At 45.0% G+C, this 16,059-nt stretch overlaps 1 protein-coding gene across 1 annotated transcript in view; it reads right to left on the bottom strand.

Moving 5' to 3' along the window:
- The window catches only part of CAPN13 (calpain 13), a 49,998-nt gene that overhangs the window by 14,372 nt on the left and 19,567 nt on the right, over positions 1 to 16,059 (bottom strand). Inside the window, exons 5-13 of the mRNA XM_053938474.1 lie at positions 15,261 to 15,394; positions 13,222 to 13,396; positions 12,269 to 12,337; positions 10,455 to 10,540; positions 9,029 to 9,103; positions 7,444 to 7,613; positions 5,728 to 5,873; positions 2,490 to 2,650; positions 872 to 908 (exon numbers count right to left, since the gene is read on the bottom strand). Coding sequence (XP_053794449.1) covers positions 872 to 908; positions 2,490 to 2,650; positions 5,728 to 5,873; positions 7,444 to 7,613; positions 9,029 to 9,103; positions 10,455 to 10,540; positions 12,269 to 12,337; positions 13,222 to 13,396; positions 15,261 to 15,394 — 1,053 coding nt within the window. The remainder of the gene's footprint in view (positions 1 to 871; positions 909 to 2,489; positions 2,651 to 5,727; positions 5,874 to 7,443; positions 7,614 to 9,028; positions 9,104 to 10,454; positions 10,541 to 12,268; positions 12,338 to 13,221; positions 13,397 to 15,260; positions 15,395 to 16,059) is intronic.

Raw genomic sequence — 16,059 nt, 5'->3', positions numbered from 1 at the left:
GATAAAATGTCACCATTTACACTACCCCTCTAATGGGGCTTAATTGTGTGCTGGAAAATGAATCACAAGGAAAGGACTCAGTTTTCTGTTCTCCTGAAGTAGCTTCACACCTCTGGCTTCAAAGATCTGTGTCTTTGAAGGTTGTAAATAGCAGCCTCTCAGTGGCAGAGTTTTGCTGGTGGGACCAGCAGGGGCTGGACCAGGCCTGGCAATGTGCACAGCTCACAGCAAGAAGTCAAAAAACACACGGTAGCTGGGCTGGGGAGGACAAAATGTGGGTTGAAGTAGAGGTGCAGCCAGTTTCAAAGTGTAGTTTGCTTTATGTCTCTGTCTCTGAAGATATCCTAATGAAAATCAGCAGAAATCTGATTTGAGTCTCATCCCTATGGACGCCTGTGCTTTATAGGGTACAAGCACTTAAATGGAATCATTCCCATGGGGAAGGCATGTCCAATCCCATTCACAGGAATTGTTTCCCTCTCTCTCCCCCCCATAGATACATACCCATTTTACAGACATTGAAAGAAATTAGAATCTTTTAAGTGTTCTCTCCCCTGCTATATTTGGTTTGTCAAAGTGTTAAAGATGGTGAGGTGAAAAGGACATTTGGACACACTGACAAAGGGACTGTATAAGATCTGTCTCCTCAAAAATCAGGCTTTGAAATAGACATATGAAAAGAGGAAGGGCTTTGTTGTCACTCCCATCTCTCCAGAGAGGTGTCCTGCCCTCCCAGCAAGGTTGCAGGGTTCCAGAGTCAAACTCTGGGACAGTAGTAGGTGGTAAAGGGAGAAAAGAGCAGATGAAAAGGAGTCACTTGAGGTAACCAAATGATCACCACCAGAACCTACACCAATTTTCAGACTCTTACCATTGGCAGCACTGGGCTGGTCAGGGAGACTGAGTTCCTAGAAAAGAGTTACAAGAATCAAACTGGGAGAAAAGAGCCCTTTCCAGAGCACTGATTTTCAGCTGTGGTGCAAGGCAGGCACCACCAGCAGCACTCACCCAGCCCACAGCCCCACAGGATGCTCAGCACCCATGGCCCAGCCTGGCCCAGTTCAGCCAATGCTGCTGCGCCAGTCCTGGGTCTCTCTGTGCAGACAGATCTGAGTCTCCAGCTGCTCTGGGGTCACTGCCCTCCCCAAGCCAGCTCTGTTGGCACCAGCAGAAGAGAAAGGGTAGCTTATCTCACCCTGAGCATGCCAGGACTAACCTCACCACACAGAACACAGAACCCTACCTTGAGCCACAGAAATTTTTCACTTCCTTTCTCTTTGCTCACCGTAACAGTCAGGAATAAAAACAGCACCCAGGCTATTAAAAGGCAACATCTAAATGTCTGCAGACTGCCTGGAACTGGGCCAGGGTCACCATTTCTAAGACACACTTAGCAGCCACATTCAGTACTTGAGTTTTGCTTTCAGTAGAGAAATTAGACAAGCCGTGTTCTATTTTTATAACTTCTGTATAGGTAAGTGCTGCAAAGACCCACTGGAAGGTCATCTCCACACTTGGCCGAGCTCAGGAAGGTCTGTGAGGGTCAGAGGCTCTCCTGAAAAGCTCACTTCCAGGGCTGAGCTGTCTCACATGACTCACTCTGCTGAAAGCAGTCCAGCCCACAGCATGGACTCCTTGTGTTTGCTTCTATAACTCAGGAGCTGCCTCAGTTGGTTCTGGGCTATTTCTGCCAGGGGCCAAAGCCTGGAAAGCAATCTCATTATTAAGATATGGGCCAGTGAGGTAAGAGCAGCAATCACATCCACTCTAAAGCTTGCTGAAGGGAAGGCACTGCACGGGTGATGCTTGCAGGTCTTTTGGTGAGGCTGAATGCTGTGACTCAAAGCTTGCTTACCGGGACTAAACCACACCCAAATGTAATACCACGTTCACGTGATAATGTGAATGTGTTTTGTGTGTGCGCGCGTGTGTGTGGTAATAGCTGCCTTTGCATGAACTCAGACACCATTTTCCCACTAAACTTATCTTCAAGGCTGCTCTCCTGCCTACAGGGAGCCCTGCCTATCTATGAGGTGGCTGAGTGAAAGGATCAAGGCCTCTTGGCTTCTCCAGGTCCCACTCCAAGCAGAACGGAACATGATCCATCTGTCCATCCAGCAGAACATAAGAAACTACTGAACAGCCGTTAAGAATTAGTGAAAACAAGCTCCCAATGCTCCTCTCAGTAAAGAGAAATGTCCCCACAATCAAGGGTAGAGGACAGACCTCACAATTATTGATCTCTTTGTGCCAAAGCTGAGACCCTTGGTGGCTGCAGATGAGCTCCTGCCCTGCTCTGCAGTGGCCACCCTTGTGCAGCTGAGTGTACACCTGATCCCCCTCAATAGGTTCTTTATACTCCTCTGTGCCTTCCTCATCCTCCAAGGATACACTAAAAGCAAAATGCCACATCAGTTATCTTGACATTAAATAGTTATTTCCTGGCATACTGTGAGTCTGGGGCCTTTAAGGAGTGTGTATGATCTTACTCATGGTAGTCTTGATTCTTTATGAAAATTCGTAAGAAAAATTTGAATTCCTGGTCCTCTGTTGCAGCAGGAACAACGGCGTAGGTTCCTGGGTTCAGGATAAAATACCTGGTCACATCTCGAGTCTGGATAAAGATTTGCTTCAGAACTCTGGAGTTCTCCTGAAAGAAAAATACAGCTGGCTGTCTTCCTGTTAGGAACCAAAGTAAATCAGACAGCACACTCACAGCAGCCTGCCATTCCCACACCTCTCTGAATACACATTGCCTCTATCACGCCTCGACCCCCCCAGTGCCTGAAAAGCCCCTCCAGGGGACAGGCTTTTTCCAAGGACATATCAAAGTTGCTCAAAGGTGGAGAAAGTGAAAGAAACAGAAGCCAAAATGAATGTAAGGAGATTTGAAGAGAACTTCAATTAACATTAAGCAGAGTTCACGAAGGAATCAAGGATGAATACTATTACTAAAGATTTCCCTGAGATCTTCTGTGACTCAAAGAGGTCAGAGAGCCCTCTAAGCATGTCACCCAGGAGACAATCCTTCAAGAATCCCAATCCAAATTAGCAAGTGTCACAAGAAATCGGAGTATTCTGATCTTTCATCTGTTATTCCAGTATTTTTTTGCTGAGATGAAACAAATATAATGCAACAGCTATTACTATGATGACATGTAAAGATAGCATAATAAAAATCCCTTCCTTAACATATTCCCCAAAATATATCAGTGTGTATAAATTCCATTTAGAATGGTTATACAGCGTGGCAGAGTTATTTATGAGCCATGCCTTTGGGAGACAATAACATAAAACTGCTATTTTGGAAGGAAAAAAAAATAGGATGACTAGTGTTATAGACGGCTGGGAGGTACACAGACTGCCAAGTATTATGGGTCAGATCTTGAGCAGAAATGGGCAGTGCTACAAAGAAATATATGGTGTAATACTTCCCCCCCCCCCCCCCCACTTTTGAGCCTTATTCCGCATTCCTTCTGGTAAAAGGCAGAAGCAGATTAATATCTCAATGGAATCAAAACTGGTGTGAGATAAGAATCAGCCTCTATACATTTCTCAGCTCTATCACACAACATTAAACTTCCCTCACAGCCACGTATTAGTGTTCCATGTCTATATTTAATCAAAGGCTTCCTAGAGCTATCAGATACGTCCATTCTGCTTTGCATCCTTGCCTGCACTGCATTCTCCTCTCATCCTGCCAAGGGATAATACTCCTTTTACTTCACAGCAACAATTTGATGCATCTCAAAAGGTGATCTCAAAAGAATGATGCTGCTAATGAATCATAGCAGAGAAAGCAGACCTGGGAGGAAGAGTGAAGCCACATGAATCTTGCCAACTGCACTCTCCTTGTACAAAGAAACCCCTTGTAAACTTTTCCCCAAATGTGTTCTGACTGCTCTCATGGCTGAACACGGGGAAATAAACTGAGGGAATGGCACTCACACCCAGTCTGGTTTCAGCTCCTGGGCTTGGCTTTTGCTGCTACCAGGACAGAACATCAGGCTGGCTGTGAGGAGCTGGTAGAGCAGCTCTCATATTAAAGTACTTAGTGTGTGTCCATGAGGGAATGTTTTTTGTATAATCCTCAGCAAGAATGTGCACCAGTATCATTAAATTGATAAAAGCTATGGTACAGAGCAGCATAACTGCTCCCTTGCCCTCGCTGCCCAGGTGCTCCACAGTAATCCTGGTGCCCTGCCCTCCAGCTCCTGTGTAGGAGGAGATCACATGAGTGTGTAGGAGGTTGCTCATAAGGTCAGAAACCCAAGTGACCTGAGCCCAAAGGGAGCCTGAGGTGAGCTATGGGCTGGCAGCCCACAGAAGCCATGTCATCCAGCCTTGACAAACTCATTGACGTTCATCCATCCTTGATCCATCTCATACCAAGAGAGAGAAAACACATCTGAGCATCAACTGGAGGGGAAGAAAAATTTTAAATATAAAGCAAGAATAGAGAAAATCTGTCTCCTAGTCTGCTTCCTGATTAAATAACCCCTTTTTTGAGGGAACCAAGACCTATATCATCACCTCCCAGTGAAGGTCATGCATGTTAAAATGGGTAACTAATCAAGGTGGACATGGAGGAGCATGAGAGAGAACTCCATGTGCAGGAGCAGAGAGAGAACTCCATGTCTGGTGACTTTTGGGGATGCTGGAAGGAGCAATTCCCGTTTCACCAGGAGCATCAGCTCTTTCTGAGTGGCACAGCTGGCCTGATGGAGTGCTGCAGGCTTGATACTTGCACAGGACAGAGGATATCCTCCCACAGGGATAGTGAACTCCACTTGCTGGAGGGATGCCCTTTTAATGACACCTTTTATTTCTCAGACACACTTTTTTTTATGAGCTACAACGCCATGCTCTTCCTTTATGAGGAGCTGTTAAACTTATGGCATCAATTATTTAAAGTCTGGGACTAGGGCAAACCTCTCCAGTAATGAGGAGAATGAGGAGACATTAGGGTAATAGCAATCCCTGCTTCCTTTTTAGTCTTTGGGTTTGGAGCAATAGCTTCCCACAGTCATCAGCCAACAAGAAAAATACTGTGGGAAAGGTTAGCATTCATCCACACTAGCAACTGTGCTTTCAGTAAGCCTGGTAATGCTCTGAGAACAGCTTGAAAAGGCACCTCTCTGGACAGTCACCAAGGAAAAAACCCAGAGAAATTGTAGTGGAGGTCCCAGGTGTCTGAGTGGATTTCCACTACACTGGTCTCCAGCAAAGGCTCTCATGTATTTCATAAATGTTTCTACATGGTTTTTCAGACAGAAAACAGGAGGATGAGTAAGACAGGCCCACTCTGGGTAATGAGAGACAATCTGCTTCCCTACTATACCTGGAGTGCTGCTCGAGGGCTGTGGCTAGTGCTGGCTGTCATGCCTTGTGCTCAGCCAGCACGGCATGTCACCCATACTGCTGGTACAGAGGATATCGCTCTGGCACATCTTCTAACCCAGGGACTCCCTGAGTTTCCCAGGGCTATTCTGGGATGCTACAGAACTAAAAGTGCCACCTTTGTTCCTTAAGACATGAATAAAAGAAACTAAGCCTGCTTAACTCTGTTTTTACTCTGAGTTTCTACAATAGAAAGCACCCAGAAATTCACATCACATACTGACTTTTTAACAGGCCAAAAGGCAATTCAGTCTTGCATTCCCACATACAGGTAAAATAAACCACACAGAGAACAACAGTGCCCACATGATATCTGATTGTGCTTACCGTGGTAATGTAAAAGCCAATCTTCAGTTTTTTTTCATCCTGCACATGCTTGGCATGTTTTTGCATGAGTGAAATTACTACATTAGAGGTTTTTGGGTTGTGATCTAGCACTTTGAAAAAATACTGAGGGTTTGTTGAAGCTGCACCTGCTGAGAAAGAGTTAATAGGTTAACAGTAGGCTCAGAGATGTTCCAGCAGTAGCCTGTTGTGTAAGATCTTGCTTGTGTTGACCCAGAGGAACAGGCAGTCACTGCTCCAAGATCCTTTCATTAGAACAGAGCACTGTAGTCTCCACACTAGCACTAGAAATTGAGGCATCTGTAGGTAAACTAATTGCACATTTATCATTTTAGAAATTTCTGGCAAAGTCACGGAAGTCGTGTGGATTTCTCAACCCCCCTACATCTGCTTCACCTGCATGGCAACATGGCACACTTTCCCAGCAGCAGAAAAGCAGTGGCTCTTAATCAGGCACCTGACCCAGAGGCTGAGCTGAAAAGGGCTGTGGCTTTGAGATGATAAAAATATAGAAAAGGGCAAAATGGTGCAAAGCTATCCTTTTCTTCCCTGCTGCTAATGTTTGTGATGGACAGACAGACTGTCAAGCACCAGAGGGAAACAGCTGCTTCTTGGCCAAGGCTTTGGTTAACAGGAAGAATTCCTGATTAAAAAAAAAAAAAAAAAAAAAAAAAAAAAAAAGAAACAATGAAGTGCTTAAAGTGGGAAAAAAGTACTGAGATGGCAGCAGAGTAGAATTTAAGCCAGATCCCTGTGTTGGGTGGCCTTGAAAGTTGCAAATTCAATGATTGTACTTGGACAGGGACTTTACTAGAGGGCTGTTGGGAAACACAGCTCCAAGGAAAACAGCTCTGCCTGCACACTCTGAGTTCAGGGCCTTCTCTGGAGCTTGGCACCCCCCATCTTTCTATTTTGTAGCCCCTTGCCTACAAGAAGCCCCTGCACCTCCTTGCTCATTCCCAGTGACTGTGGTGTGCAGCAGCACAGGCATTACTTTGTTATCACACCTTGAGACCTGGTGATCAGGTTAGGAGCAGAAGCCTGAATTCTGTAAGCCATAACCTGTTTGCTGCTAAGTGAAGGATTGTCATTTGAGAAAAAAAGAAGCCTCTTCACTGATCAGATACTACCATCCTAGATTAAAAACACAAAGCCCAAACACTGATGCAGCTGTAAAAAAAAAGTGAGATGAGATAAGATAAAAATGTAAAAATATACTACTACCGATTGGAGCTTACAATGCCAGAAGAGTTCTTGCACAGGCAGTAAAACCACTGGTCTTATCAGCCCAAAAAGACCTTTTTACCTTAAAAAATAGAGCTTTGTAGCACAATTTTTAAATTCCATATCCATTTAATTTCAGAGTACTTTTTTCTCTGTAAAATCAACAGCATATTTGCCAGACCAGACTTTCTGATGAGGTCCCCAGTAACACCTACTGCAACTGTCTGAAAGAAGATATACAAGATCATTTTGACTTAAAGAGTCCAGGGTTCCTAAATCACAAGTCTCCCTTTTTAACTCAGCAGCCAGTGCTATTGCTTTGTTTCTGCCTGTTTAGCTGATAAGTGCTGTAATGGGAAAAGGCAGGCATTAACAGCTGGCAATCAATACTTGTGCAATTCAGTGCTCAGAGTGAATGCTTCACATCAGTGGAGAGGAGGAGTCAAGCAGGTGACTGCAGTGAGCATCCATTACCTGAGGCATAGCGGTTCCTTCTGGTGGGAAGGCCTGGTCTCCACAGGTTGGTGTAGCTGTTCAGAGACCACGTTGTTGCGTAGGGCTCATCTCCAAAGTCCAGAAATGATGGGGTGTTGTTACATATATATAGCCGTGAAAAATGCTCCTGGAAGTTCTTACAGGACATCCTGCAGAGAAGGAGGGAAATCTCATCATTCAGTTTAAAACAGAAGAGCATTGCCAACCGGTAAGGGAGGAAATCCTGGCCCTCTACTCAGCCCTGGTGAGGCACATCTGGAGAGCTGTGTCCACTTCTGAGCTCGTCAGTACAAGAGAGACATGGAGCTCCTGGAGAAGGTCCAGTGGAGAGCAATAAATATGATCAAGGGAATGAAGCATCTCTCTTATGAGGAAAGGCTGAGGGAGCTGGGCCTGTTCAACCTTGAGTCAGAACCTCATCAATGTCAATATCTGAAGGGAGGGTATCAGAGGTTGAACCAGGCTCTGCTCCTTGGTGCCAAGCAATAGGAGAAGAGGCAATGGGCAGAAAGAGATATACAGGAAATTCCACCTGAATATGAGGAAGAATTTCTTTACTGTGCAACTGACCACACTCTGGAACATATTTCCCAGAGAGGGTGTGGAGTCTCCCTCACTGGAGTATTTCACAACCATCTTATCACTATCCTGTGCCAGGTGCTCTGGGATGACCCTGCTTGGGCAGGAGGCTGGACAAGATGACCCGCTGTGGTACCTTCTTCCACTCTGTGATTCGGTGAAGACACCAGTTGGGTATCCACAATCACCCCATGTCTTTAAAAAGGGATTGCTGAGAGCACTGCAGGCACCTGCAGCTCTGCTGGCTGCTACCTTGCAGAAGAGCTCAGCTCTCAAAGCATTTTGGGCTGCCCTAACTGCCCCTAATGCCCCAGGGTAAACCACAGGGCATGTTCAGGGCTATCTTGCTGGAGCCCTGACATCTCCAGCACACCTCTGCCACTGTCCCTTGCCCTTGTACCTCCACAGTGTTCTGTCCCACGCTCATGCTTCACATATGTATTTCGGACCCACCTGCTGTTGCCCTGCTTTCCTCAGAGCCCCACAGGGCACGTGTGCACTTTCTGAATAATCAGTTTTTCTAAGGGACAGCCCACACATGGCTAAGGTGTATCTGGGAGCAATCAGAGGCAGTGAAAAACCACAAGCACCTGCAGAGCAGTCAAGTGCACAAGCTCAGTGACCTGCTTAGCCAGCTGTCCCCTTCAAGCATCTGTCAGTCCAAGGTTCAAACCATAGACTTCATGAGGAGAGGTGGTGTGACAAAATGACCGGGTCTCAGAGGACTGGATTTTTAGTTCTCTCACTTTTCTTTTCTTTTCTTTTTTTTTTCATCAGCCTGTCACTTAATCTTGGCCAACTCAATTTTTTCACATCTTGTTTCCATTGAAACCACAGGGTCAGGACAATGTCCAATTTGCTGCTTGCACATAGGTAACACAGGGTGCCTTGAGCCACCACCAAGAACAGAGAACTGCCAAAATTACTTTTTCCATAATGAAGGCAAATAGAAAACCCAGTAGACAAAGAATCAATGGGGAAATACCAGAATTCTCCATCATCCTTATTTCTGAGGAGGCTTTCTCTGTATTTAGGCTCAACATGGTCCCATTGAGGAGAGCTGCAAAAAAGAACAAATCAACAAGATGTGAGGCACAATTTTTCATCTTTGGCCTATTCCTCTAACCAGCCTGTCAGGCCATGAGGGATCAGGAGGGATGAACAAACTGCACATTGGAAACAGGACTGTGCGTGATAGCTTCACAGCCAAGGCCAGCAAATGAGCTTCTGTGCCTTTGCTGTGCCTGAGCTGCCCTGCCTGGGGTGGGGGAGTCCTCCCTGCTGTCCTGGTCACCTGTCCTCGTGCTGGAGAGGGTAGTGAGGCACCAAGCCACAGCACTCTGAAGCACTGATATTCCACTGACACGTAGAGAGCACATTACCCAGTCAAATGTGTTGTTTCCAACCAGCATGTATATAATTAAGTGATAATTGTACTTTCTGCAGAGTTTAAGATAAATAAACAGCACATGAATCAATAATTTATTGATCTGTGCAGCTTACCTGTGAATGTACTACTGACATTTCAATTACACTTAGGATTGTAGTCCACCCTTCCAAAAGGATGGGAGGATGCTGCCTGAGCAGAGAGCTGTTATCCCAGCCTTAGACACATCCACACAACCCACCAACCCTTCCAGATGCAACACTCCAACCTGACTTTTCTCAGCAGAGTGCTTGTGTGTGGTCCTAGCAACAGGAAGGGGTGAGACGCTATTAAATAACCTAACAGTGACACAAGAACATCTCTCTAATCATGGAAACACTGATGCAATTCCAAAAGGAAAACTAAGACCTATTTATTTACAAAATACTGTTGCAGTCTATATCATTCCATTCTTCAGGAAGGAGATGTTAGATTATCACACAGGCAGCAAAGTGGTCCTGCATCCCCAAAGCTGCATGAAGGATCCAAAAGATGCGTTCAAGCCATTCCCTGGCACTTTGCCTCTGGAATAACCAAGGACTCTTTCTGTCCCTCTGTGTTCAATACTGTCCTGCTCCATGGACTTGTCTAACCATCCTCTTTCCAGAGTCACACTCATGGGAGCAGAAGAAAGAGGAGGAAGGTGGATGTGTGGTTTCTGCAGGAGAATTCAATAGAAGCAGCCAGTCAGCATCTAAGGACATGGTCAGAGCTTACTCCAAGAAGTAAGAGCTTTTTCATCCATGACTTCTGTAGAATTATGGACTGGGTAAAATGCGTATGCATGGACAAGAAGGGACACCTGAGCCTAGCAAGGCTGCATTAGTTTTCACCTGAATTGGATTTCTGCAGGCAGTTGCTATGCAGATGGAAATAATGCTAATAATTAACTGATTTGGAAATATCTGTTTAGTTAAAATGGGTGTAGGGCATAAGTTCTTATAAAAGATTGATTCCCTATGACATTAAAGCTTTAAGACCCTACTCATCACTCCAGGGCCCCTTCCACTCCCCACGGCCCCATGGATTCCAGATCCTGATGATATGTTTCCAGCCATTCTTGTAGGGGATCTGTAAAGAGGAAAGAAAAACAAACTCAGTCACAGCTTTTCACAATTGTGATATTCAGTGAAGAGAAAGGTAATAAAAAGGATCTTCCTCTACACCTTAGAGACGAGATTTAAACTCTGATCTAATTTTCCCAGCAATGAAAAATCAGTGCCTTCTGCTACACTGCAAAAGAATGATGTGTGAGAGAAAACCGCGCCCATTTTGCTTTTCTGAGGATAGTGAATAGCTGACACAGAGAGAAGCAGCAGCATTCCTGTCACACTGCATGAATTCAACAGCCTTGGGAAATTCCAGTGCCTATTTCTGCACATCTGATGCTGTGAGTCAGCAAAGGCAGAGATTTTGAGGAATGAGGTCACCAGACTGCCTGGAGTGAAAGCCAACAGTCAGCACAGAGAGCGGACGATGAACAGAATCTGTGGGTCTGTATCTACAATGCTGTGGTTTGCAGCAGCTGGGGTTTCCGGTGCTTTCCTCCTTTTGCTGCCACTGATTTAAGTCAGAAGCAATTAACTTTTGCCAGTGAAGTCAAAATGGTGGAAGAGGAAAGGAGAAGCAAGCCTTTGTTTTCTGGCTCTCCTTATGCACACAGGCAGTGTTGGAAAAAATACCATGGCAGTCTCTTCCCAGGCAAAGGCCCAGCCTCTAATAATTTCCCCTCAGGACAACCCCTTGGATGTCTTGGCACTTCATTAAGTGGGACAAAGACTGTTTCTCCTCTCTCACACACCAGGAGCAGCAGGAGCCTGGAACAGCCTGCTTCTCCTCCAGGAGAATTGGGCACCCTTCTGTCCCTGCCCTGCAAAGAGACAGCTGGGGCCTCCTCTGGAGCTTGGCAACCCCCATATTTCCATTTTGTAGCCCCTTGCCTCCAAGAAGCAACATGCTGGCTGTGATGATAGCACCAAGAATGCCACGGCACAAGAAAACCAACAGAGAGAGCGGGAAAAGGGAGAAAGTAGCTTAGGGAAAGCAACGTCCCCTTTCCAAGGTACTTTAGGTTCCAAGATTCAAATGTTTTGTAGCTATCTTGCTTGACAGCATAGCTATTGTTTGGTTTCTTTCTTCACTGTTAACTCTCCCTGTGTGCACTACAGCTTACTGGGCTAAGCCATGTTCTGACTTCTGGCTGTAAAAAATCCTTAATTTCTTTTGATCCATGTGATAAATTGGTTTTCAGATCATCAATATTAATATTCAGCCAGGAGCAGTTCTGCATGAGTACAACAGCTTTAAAAGATGGAGAAATGCTGTTCTTGAACCAGCGATTTACTTTTCACACAGTGATTTTTGGCAGCTTGTGATTGAGCTGAACAAATGTAGATTTGCATCATATGACAAATCCCACAATTTCAGCCAGTGCTTCTGCTTGCATTTGAAACACAAAAGCACATTTTTAAAGAGTCAGCATGGAACTAAAATCTCCAGAAATCTCCATATTTGACACACTGGTATTGTATTGTATTTGGGACACACTGCTGAAGTGTCCCAAAACAAAAGTAAATTTCAGTTGCATTTTCCATTAGAAAACAACATGGATTTAGATATCCTCCCTCTTTTTGTTGTGCCAGAGTCCTTCCATCTCTTGGAATTTGAACTACGTGCTTTCAACAATCCCCCCTGAGTGTGAAGCTAATTCACATCACTCTGACTGGAACAGCAACACAACTGCCCTGTAGTGGATCATCAGTACAAGATCTCCAGGCAGGAACAAGTCCCTGACCTTACCTTCACAGTTCCTGTGATGGTGTAGGCATGGCCCTGTACAATCCCATTCCTCAGCTCTATGTTCCTCGACTGCAGAAGGGAGAAATCACAGCTTTTAGCTCCACAAGACACGGCCACCAGCTCCCAGAACTATTTGCCACGGCACTAAACAAAGCCTCGGGTCTGACCACAGCAGTATCTCAGAGATACTCCACAGGAATGTGGCTGTTCCCACTGCAGCCATATGCAAGCCAGGAAATTTAACAAAGCTACAGATCTACACTTCTTTGCAAGTCCTTCCACAGTGCAGAGCTGCTGCAACTGCAGAATGACCTGGACTGGGTGACTTGCAGTCAGGCTGGGGGACTGCAGAATTTCCCTGCCACTCACAGCCAGGTCAGCCACCTGAGCAGAGGGAATAGTCCTTGGCTTGTTTGCAGCTGCCAAGCTTCCTGTCCTGAGGAAGCAGGCACTACAGGAGCAGTGTCACACACTTCACAGTCACATATCACATACTGTAGGGGAAGATTTGGAGACATTTTATCAAAGGTACTTGCTGAATATCACAAAGCCTTTTGCAACTTCCCAGCATTAATAAGCCTGCAAGCCACAATGAGACAATTGCATCCTTTCACAGAAGAGAGGTGTGTTTTGGCCTTGCCAGAGTTGATCACAAAGTTAGGAGGCCGAAATCAGGCCTGCTGGAAGAGGACACCACTCTACCGCAGTGGAATTAGCCAGGAGAGAAGCTACAGCCCCCCGTGGGACAGAGCAATCCATCTACATCTGCCCAAATGTCTTTACAGTCCCTACCAAATAATCTTATCTACTTTCTGCTGCCAAGATCCCTTTGGGCATCCATAAACTGTAACTATTTTACAGAGTGATTACGGATTTCCTTTTCCCCTCCAAAGAACAGCCTTTGTGCAAACACATTGAACCAGGAAAGGAATGTGACTGGCCCTGTGACTCACCTGGCCCGAGGTGCTGCACCCCATGAGACACCGAGATTTGTCAGCTGCTATCAGGATCTCCTCCAGATCAGGAGGTGGATCCTTCAATGAAAACTGCACTTGGATTCCACCTGTGAGATCTACTAAAGCATCTGAAAGGTAGCCTCCACTCAAGTTCTGGTAGGAGCCCTGCAGCCTACGGAAAAATTTAAAAATATTAAAAAGAAAAAGGAAAAAAAAGAGAGAGAGAAGTTAATTAGTCCTTACACTGTTTTTATAAACAATACACAGTGCTTGCTTTAAAAATGAATGTGTGCATTGAGGTGGTGAGCACAGGGGAGCCGGGGTGTGTAATCATTGTGGCCAGGTAATGAAAGGAAACGTGATCAAAATACTTGGCCAGGCACAACACATGCCCTGTGGAAGGAAGGAGACCAAGGGGGAGCTTTTTCTATGCCTTCATCCCCATCTGAGGCAGCTGTCCAGAGCCATTCACAGACAGTGGAAAATAATAAGGTGCATCTCATGCCAACACAGGCATTTTTGGGAGATGAGCTGCATCTCATCTTGAAGCATCCAGTTTCTTTTTTCTGAACAGGAAGGGAGCCAAGGATGACTAGTTCAAATGGATGTTTCAGGTCAAATGGAGCTGAACTGTTACTTTCTACATCCTACTTATACAGGACTCTTCACAAAAAATGGCCAATATTCCTTTTGCAAATGAGAAAAAGGAAAAGAGAGGTGAAGGTATTTACCCATGCTTCCAGAACAAGGCAGAAATGAGTTCTCAGCACTGTTCCCAGTTCACTCTGCTAGAGCACAATAATAGGATAATAATTTAATATTGCCAACACAGTCCTTGTTGTTTTTATCGTGTGGTTTTTATTGAGACAGCAAATAAGCTGGAACATGCTGTACTTAGAGCAGGTAGAGCATGCTGTTAAACCCCACCATACACACTGTATTTAATGAATGTAATCAAATGAAGTCTGCAGCTAATTGTATTTTGAAGAGTTGTCCTTGTCCTACACTGATGAAAAGAATTTGTCTTGGGCACTGGGGAATAACCTCTCCAATGGGAATCTCATAAACAGCATTGCTTGCAACTTTAATTTAATAGAGGTTTGGTATGCATTGTAATTAAAATCTTATGCAGCAAATTGATACTGAATCCTGAGTCAACTTTTCTGAGATATCTCAGGGCAAAATGCATCCTCTTCCTGAGTCATTCTCATGACGCTTTAACACTTGCTTATTCCTGACCAAATCTGCCAAAATTATTATCTCTTTTCTTCATCTCCTCTTCACTGCATTGCAAATGCTACATCAGCTTCAGGTACCATGTTCCAGCCCTTCATACCACTCCTAACACAGGACTTTTTCTTCAGCATTTTTAATAATGGGAAATAGGCAAATGCTAAGGGTCCACAATCCAATTCCTTCTCTCTCCAGAGGATTAAAAAAAAAAAAAAAGCCTTATTAGGCATTATTTACCCTGCATATTCTGAGGACCTCACCTAAGAGTCAGAGCTGTCTGTGAAGTGAGAGCTGATCAGAGAGTCCTAGGAGTGCATGTGTTGTGCCTGGGCACGTTCTTCGACCATGCTTGCTCTCATTGCCTGCTCCAAATATCCACATAATCTCTGATTAGTGACTGTAAACACAGGTAATCTGTGCTTAGACTCTGCAGTCTTAAACAGAGGACAACACAGAAAGGAAAACAGAGACAAAGAAGTTTGACTGAAATCAGGAGGACATTCCAGGCCCCTTTGAGTCACCATTGCCCTGCTCATTTTACTTCTCAGGCATTAACGTCCCAGAGCTGAACTGGGTGGATTTAGGGCTGGCTGCCTTTAGGGTAGGGTAGAGTTAGGTCTAACCCAAGGCCAACATCTCCAGTTTATGTTGGCCCTATGTTTGCTGCAGCCAACATAGGCACAGTACCACATAGGCAGCGGTCAGCCTGAACTCTTTCCTGTGTGCTTTGCACAAGGCAGAGAGTGAAATCACCCACAGAAAGCACTCAGCACTAGGTGGAAGAACAGAGCAAGTGTATTTACTTGGCATATGCTTTTTCCAGCAGGGATGGCCAGAATTCATTTGAAGTTCGGGGGTGTACAGACAGGTATTTTCCATTTAGGAATGGCAGCCGGTCATCTATCACTACATCCACCCATTCTCCATATTGCCAGAACTGGAAATAAAGAAAATAAAAATATATTTTAAAGAGAGAGAGAGAAAATAAAATAACAAGCCTCTTTTAAGCACTAATGTCCATGTCAAGAAAAATCCTCCTGAACTAGCACAGGAATGAATCTAAAGCATGGATATGTGCAAGTTCTCTCCTGAACTGCCTCAGGCTAATGGTCCCCATTGTTAAACAAGCCACCAATTGGCTGGATTTCCCAGTGGCAGGGAAAGTCCTTGGGGAGTATAGCTAGTCCTGCAATCAGTGGGAGGAGAGATTCAACACAGGGAATATGCTAATATTCTTGGGAAAAAGAAATAGCAAGATTTCAAGAAGATAAAGAATGATCAGCAGGTGGATTCCATGAGCCTCACTCCTCAGCCACACTTGGATTTTTTCCCACAGTGCAGCTCTTGGCGAGAGAGGCTTTGTCAAGATCCAGCCTCTAAATTTCCTTTCCTCTGTGTTTCAATTAAGACTCTGACACGCTGTCATGGATGGAGACAGTGTAGTGACTAAAGACTTTTTTGAGGTGTTATCCATCTCCTTGATGGATGAGAAAGACACAGGCAGTCTCTCCAGCATGTGGACAGAGCAGGTGTTTCTCCAGCTGATCCAGCTGATGAAACTTTTCAAGGGAAAATACAGGAATAGAGATCTGCAGGGATGAA

This window comes from Vidua chalybeata, chromosome 3 (assembly GCF_026979565.1).
Source record: "Vidua chalybeata isolate OUT-0048 chromosome 3, bVidCha1 merged haplotype, whole genome shotgun sequence".
Lineage (NCBI taxonomy): Eukaryota > Metazoa > Chordata > Aves > Passeriformes > Viduidae > Vidua > Vidua chalybeata.
This window is presented reverse-complemented; position numbering and strand designations above follow the sequence as displayed.